At 38.0% G+C, this 6514-nt stretch overlaps 1 protein-coding gene across 1 annotated transcript; it reads right to left on the bottom strand.

Moving 5' to 3' along the window:
• Positions 1-4994: 4994 nt before the first annotated feature.
• On the bottom strand, positions 4995-5519 carry LOC143600706 (uncharacterized). Its single transcript, XM_077078323.1, has one exon. It carries the CDS (start codon positions 5517-5519, stop codon positions 4995-4997), a length of 525 nt encoding a protein of 174 aa, XP_076934438.1.
• Positions 5520-6514: the final 995 nt, after the last annotated feature.

The raw sequence follows: 6514 nt of genomic DNA on the forward strand, positions 1-6514 counted from the left end.
AGCTTTGAAAATAGAGCTCGAAACGAGCCGAGCTCGAGCTCTGTCAAAGTTAAACGAGTCGAGCTTGAGCCTAGTCGAGCTCGGGCTCGGCTCGTTTGCAGCCCTATCTTCATGTGTTTTAGAATGAGAATGCATATAAAAACAAACATTAGAGAGATTATACTAGTTTGAGACACCTATGAGGGCCGTATAGCCCCTACAGGCTTCCTGGCTTGTATGGTCTCTCATACCACATTTGACCTATAGTCGTATATGGTATGATCCGTATAGATGTCCACCGGCATGGATTGCATGACAACTTTTAACCCCGTGAAAGACGTTCTTTAACAAGTGGTTTTAGTTGTTTAAGCTAAGTTATTGTCATTGTAGATTATGCAACACGACGGATCAACAATCTTCACATAAAAAATCATTGTTTCATAACAAGTTAAGCTCCGACCCGTGCTGCTCACAACTGACTTGTTACCGGTATAAACTAAACTCATAAGTGTATTCAACTTCCACCATATACCCACAACCATGCTTGTGCACTAAAATCATAAACTTCTAATACTCAAAGCCAACCAAGGTGACAGTTATTTATCATCTCAAAACGTCTAACGCAAACCATAACATCTTAAATCCTCATAAAAGTCTACCCACAACTACGCTTATTTGTTTTGAATCGACATTAGAGAATATTTGAGTTTCTAGTAATTGTGTATATTTGTTACAGAGACCAAAGAAGAAAATAAATACATATAAACCATATTCTTAATCATGGAAACTACAATAAAAAAAGGTAAAATGAAATAAATACATATAAACCATATTCTTAATCATAGAAACTACAATAAAAAAAGGTAAAATGAAATCCCTTAAATGATGGAGATAACGGTCACAAGTGGTTGACAATTTGGTGGTGCTTTGGTGTTGCAATCTCCAAATAAAGAAATGATGTTAGTTGTCATATCCTTGAATATCCTTGATTGTAATTACTTTTTATATTTTCTAACAACCCCCCCCCCCCCCTCAAATTGAGTAGTGAGATTTCCAATACTCAACTTGCTAAGATAGTTGTTGAATATTCTCCCCTTGACGACCATTGTTAAGATATATGCTAATTGGTCTTCTGATCGGACGAACGGTAACTCTATATTCCAGCTACAAGTTTCTCTTTAATGATGTTCCGGTCAACCTCTATGTGCTTTGTACGATCATGTTGGACATGATTTTCTGAAATTTGGATTGCGGCTTTGTTCACATATAATTCTACTTGCTCCGGTTGGAGGGAACCCAATCTCAGTTAAAAGTTTGTGGATCCGTAGAACTTCTAGCAGGCCTCGTGTAATTCCTCTAAGTTCCGCTTCAGCGCTGGATAAAGCTACTGCTTTTTGTTTTTTGCTTCTCTAAGTCACGAAGTTTCCGCCAACCAGAGTGAAATATCCTAATGTAGATCTTCGGTCGTCTTGATCTCCCGCCCAGTCTGCATCAGTATATAGCTGGATCTTTAGATGTTTGTTCTGTTTAAAGAGAACTCCTTGACCCACTGTTCCTTTTAGATATCTGATAATCCGTATTACTGCTTCCATGTGAGAAACTTGAGGTTGATGCATAAACTTGCTAACCACTCCCACTGCATATGCTATATCAGGACGAGTATGTGAGAGATAGATTAGTTTACCTACCAGGCGTTGGTATCTTTCTTTGTTTGCTAACCTGGCTTCGTTTTCCATATGAAGTTTGTGGTTCACTTTCATTGTTGTATCGGAGGGCTTGCAGTCGATCATTCCTGTCTTGACTCGAAGGTCAAGAATGTATTTTTTATGGCATATAAAAATTCCTTGTTTGGATCTTAGTACTTCAATTCCAAGAAAGTACTCAAGTCTTCCCAAACCTTCATTTCAAATTCTGTGAATAGGTTGGCCTTCAACTCTCTCATTTCGTCTTCATCGTTTCCTGTAATGATCATATCATCAACGTATATAATTAAACAAGTCACAAGTTTACCTTTCCGTTTAAGGAATAGTGTATGATCGGAGTTGCTTTGTTAGTATCCATATTTTTTCATTGCTATAGTGAATCTGCCAAACCACGCTCGGGGGGATTGTTTGAGCCCGTAGAGTGATTTTTTTAGCTGACATACTTCGTTTGCTTTGAAATTATTTGTGAACCCGGGTGGAGCTTTCATATAAACTTCTTCTTCTAACTCTCCATGTAGGAAGACATTCTTAACATCAAATTTATGAAGAGGCCAACCTTCATTAGTTGCAATAAAGAAAAGAACTCTAATTGTGTCAAATTTGGCTACTGGGGAGAATGTTTCAGAATAGTCCACCCTGTATGTCTGGGTGTAGCCTTTAGCTATGAGCCGTGCTTTATATCTTTCAATCGTTCCTTCGGGTTTGTGTTTGACTGTAAAGACCCAATGATATCCTGTTGGTTTCTTCCCTAGAGGAAGGTTACATTTTTCCCATGTATTGGGTTTTTCATTAGTGCCTTTATTTCGATATCCATTGCATTTTTCCAATTCCTTGATTCTAGGGCATGTTCCATAGAAGATGGAATTTTTTCGGAGTACAAGGAAGAAGTAAAAGACTTGGCTTCTTTGGAAAGGTTTCCGTTGGCTATTTTACTATGGGATACCTAGAGGATTTAGATTGTTTTTCTGGAGAATATCATTTTACTGGGATGCCTCTGTTGACCCTTGGTGGAATAGCATATTTCTCGGTCATTCTTCTTCTCTTGTATCTTTTTGTACTGGTTCTTGTTCCTCCTGTACTGTTTGTTCAACTTCTATCTCATGATCATCAGATATGTCACTAGTTTGATTTTCATGAGATCCTTTATTTTTTGTAGTTTGAGAATCACTTACCTCAGATGGCAGATCGGGAGAATTGGGGTCTGAGACACCGACTCTTGGTCCACCAGATTGTTTTGAAGTTTATGACTCATCTTGAGTACTGTGATTGACTTCTTTTGACGATGAAGCCCAATTTGGGACCCCTATAAGCCAACTCAGTGTGTCATGTTCGGTCTCCCCCTTACCATTGTGTTGGGTGGCATAAAAGAACTCGATTTTAAGTAAGTCACTGTTCATGGTAATGTGCATATGTTGGGTTTTTGGACTATAGCACAGGTATCCTGATTTACGCCATAACCGACAAATACACACATCTCTGCACATGGATCAAACTTGCTTCGATTGCTTTTGGGTATGTGAACAAATACGGAGCATCCAAATATCCGTGGTTGTAATGTAAGGGCAGGTGGAAGGTTGATGAATTCTGAAAGGGCTTGAAGAGGGGTTTCTAGGTCGAGGGATTTTGTTGGTAATCGATTGATAAGATACGTAGCAGTAGCGAGTGCATCCGGCCAAAAAGATGTTGGAACTTGGTATTCAATTACTAAGGCACGGGTTATTCTAAAAGAATGCGGTTTTTATGTTCGACGGTGCCGTTTTGTTTGGGAGTGTGTGCGCATGATGATTGATAAATTATTCCTCTTATTTGACAAAACTATTTCATTGAATCGTTTACGAACTCCCCACCGTTATCAGATCGAAGAATTTGGATATTGGTTTTAAATTGTGTTTGTATCATGGCATAAAACATGGTAAATTTATCAAAAACTTCATATTTATGTTTTAGAAAATAAATCCATGTCATACGAGTGCAATCGTCAACAAATAAAACAAAAAAACAAAAATTTTGACCTCCAAGAACTTTTTCCGGTCCCCATACATCCGAATGAATAAGGAAAAAAGGTGAATTAATTATCGTATTATTGGCTTTAAAAGTATGTCTATGGCTTTTGGCCAAGACACAAGTTTCATAACTAAAACTTTCATTTAAAGGAAATAACTTTGAAAATAAAAGATGCAAATAACCAATAGACGGGTGTCCTAATCTCTTATGCCATAGCCAAGCTTCTCTACCTGATAGTTACATGGGCTAGTATCACAGTACCGTGTTGAGTCACTTCTTCCACATAGTACAACCCTTGGCGTTCAGTGCCACGCCCAATAATCGCTCCCGGCCTGATATCCTGTAATATACATAAAGTCAGGCGCCTTAAAACAGTGCAATTTAATTCTTTGGTCACACGACTAATAGACAAAAGTTTATGTGACAATTTTTGAGTTTTAAAGTAGGTGAAATTTCAATGGTTCCTCCTCCCTTTACGAGAATAACTCCCCCATTCGCGGTTTTTATATAGTTAATTTTAGGCTTAGAGTTTGAAATTATATCTGATAATTCAAAGGTCATAGTGTCGGTAGCACCGCAATCAAAATCCAAGCTTTATTTATATTTTCATTGGTTTTGGCCATGTTAACTTCTCATATATTTTTGTTATTTTAAAAAACGACATAATTTCGAGGGATTTCTGAGATATGCTTTTACGTTTTTGGCCTGTATCAAATACAATATGTTCTTTAGAGATTTTACTATTATAAATGAATTGTTCACGGGGTTTAGAAAAATCATATTCTTGGGGTTGTTTATTAGTATTAATAAATTCACCAACGGAGCTCTTTAACAAATCAGATTCGTTAGGATTTCTTATTAAATTGCTTTCTTCATCAAGGGGTATTTTAAGCAATTTGTTAACTATAAGATCAATAAAAGATTCATGACAAATACAAGGGTTTGAGTGTATTCCCTCAAACCCGTTACCTGTTCCTCCATCATCATTCTGTAGAGGCTTTGAAGCTTCTTCATCAGCAAATGACATACCGCCGAACCCTGCACCCTGGTGGTTGTCTTTTCCGGTTGCACTTGTTCCTGCGCTACTGAAACCCGCCGCCTTTCCCCTTTTTTGTTCCCTTTCTTGTGCCCATCATTCCACCACTCGGGAAAGCCCACAAGTTAAAACACTGATCTCTGGTATGTTTTGACATCCCACAATAGCTGCACTTCATTTGACCTGTTGGCAGCTAGTCCTGTCGCCACTCCGTTCTGAGATGATGAACTGTCTGTGAGGTTTCCTAGTATACCTTGGTGCGCCACCTCTTTTCAAACGGCCAAGTAGGCACCCTCCGACGAGGGTAACGGGTCCAATCGGAGGATTTCCCGCTTAATGGTATCGTATTGTTGGTCAAGGGCGTTGAGGAATTGAAAGAGTTTTTGTTCTGACCCGATTTTGTTGTATGTTCCGATGTCGGTTGTACAAGTCATGGGATTTGGATCTCGTCTTTTGATTTCTTCCCACACACCTTTTATAATAATCCAGAGGTTTTCTAATGACATTCCGTTCTGTTTGATCCCGCTTGCCTTTACGTGTAAATCAAACGTTTGCAATTTATCCTTCCCGCTACTATAAGTGATCACCAAGGCATCCCACAAAGTTTTTACCATGGGAAATTCGGTTAGGTTGCTTGCAAGATCGGGTTCGATATTCTGTATTAACCAAGAGAACACGACTAAATCGTCTTGTTCCCATTGTTCATACATTTCATCGGTAGGTTTCGGTGGTGCCGTATTTCCCGATAAGTGACTCAAAAGGGATTTTGATTTCCCCCCGATGGCGACCCGAGTCATTCGAGCCCACAACGCATAGTTTGTCTGTTTAGCTTGAGACTAATTTTCAAACTATCAAAAAGGTTTTGCGTTTGAGGTTGATTTTGGCTGTTTAGACCATTTTTGAGTAGGTTGGTAATTTGTAATGCGAGGTCGTCGTTGTTATTGTTCCCGGACATGACGTTTGAACACAGGCTGAATGGTTGAATGGCTGAAAAAAATATGTTTGGAGCAGGTTTTCTGAAAGAAATACAGGTTTAATGAGATTGAAAAAATGGTAGATGATAATCAGTTCTGAGCAGGCCGATCTAAAAATCATATAACCCGCTTTGATACCATGTTTTGAATGGACATTAGATAATATTTGAATTTCTAGTAATTGTGTATATTTGTTACAAAGACTAAAGAAGAAAATAAATACATATGAACCATATTCTTAATCATGGAAACTACAACAAAAAGGGTAAAATGAAATCCCTTAATTGATAGAGATAACTGTCACAAGTGGCTGGGAATTTGGTGTGGTGCTTTGGTGTTGCAATCTCCAAATAAAGAAATGATGTTAATTGGCATATCTTTGAATATCCTTGATTGTAATTACTTTTTATATTTTCTAACATTTTTCACACGAACAGGTGTCAGAAGCAGTTTTAACTACAAATTCATCGTGCAAAAATCATACAGATTTATGCTTTCAACTGAAACTAAACTTCAACTTATGGCGAAAGAAGTTGAATCAACATGTTATTGAGTTCTTCTCCGTCTTTCCAGTAATGAAGTACGGGATTGATAGGTATTGTTGCCCTTGAAAGCATATGGTATAATATATATGAAGTCTTTTCTGGCCATAACAAGGCCTCCTTCTCTAAGTTTCAAACTCGAACACAAATTGAACTCGATTGTACAATGTGAACTTAATACATAGAAATCCAAAAGATGTCAAACTTAAATATACATAATGCTCGAGCTCGGGCTCGATTACTAAACAAGCTCGAACCGAAATAAAGACCGACAGT

The sequence above is a fragment of the Bidens hawaiensis genome, unplaced genomic scaffold (genome assembly GCF_021521415.1).
Source record: "Bidens hawaiensis isolate Kalapana, Puna unplaced genomic scaffold, B.hawaiensis_p1.1 tig00054804_1, whole genome shotgun sequence".
Taxonomy (NCBI): Eukaryota; Viridiplantae; Streptophyta; class Magnoliopsida; order Asterales; family Asteraceae; genus Bidens; species Bidens hawaiensis.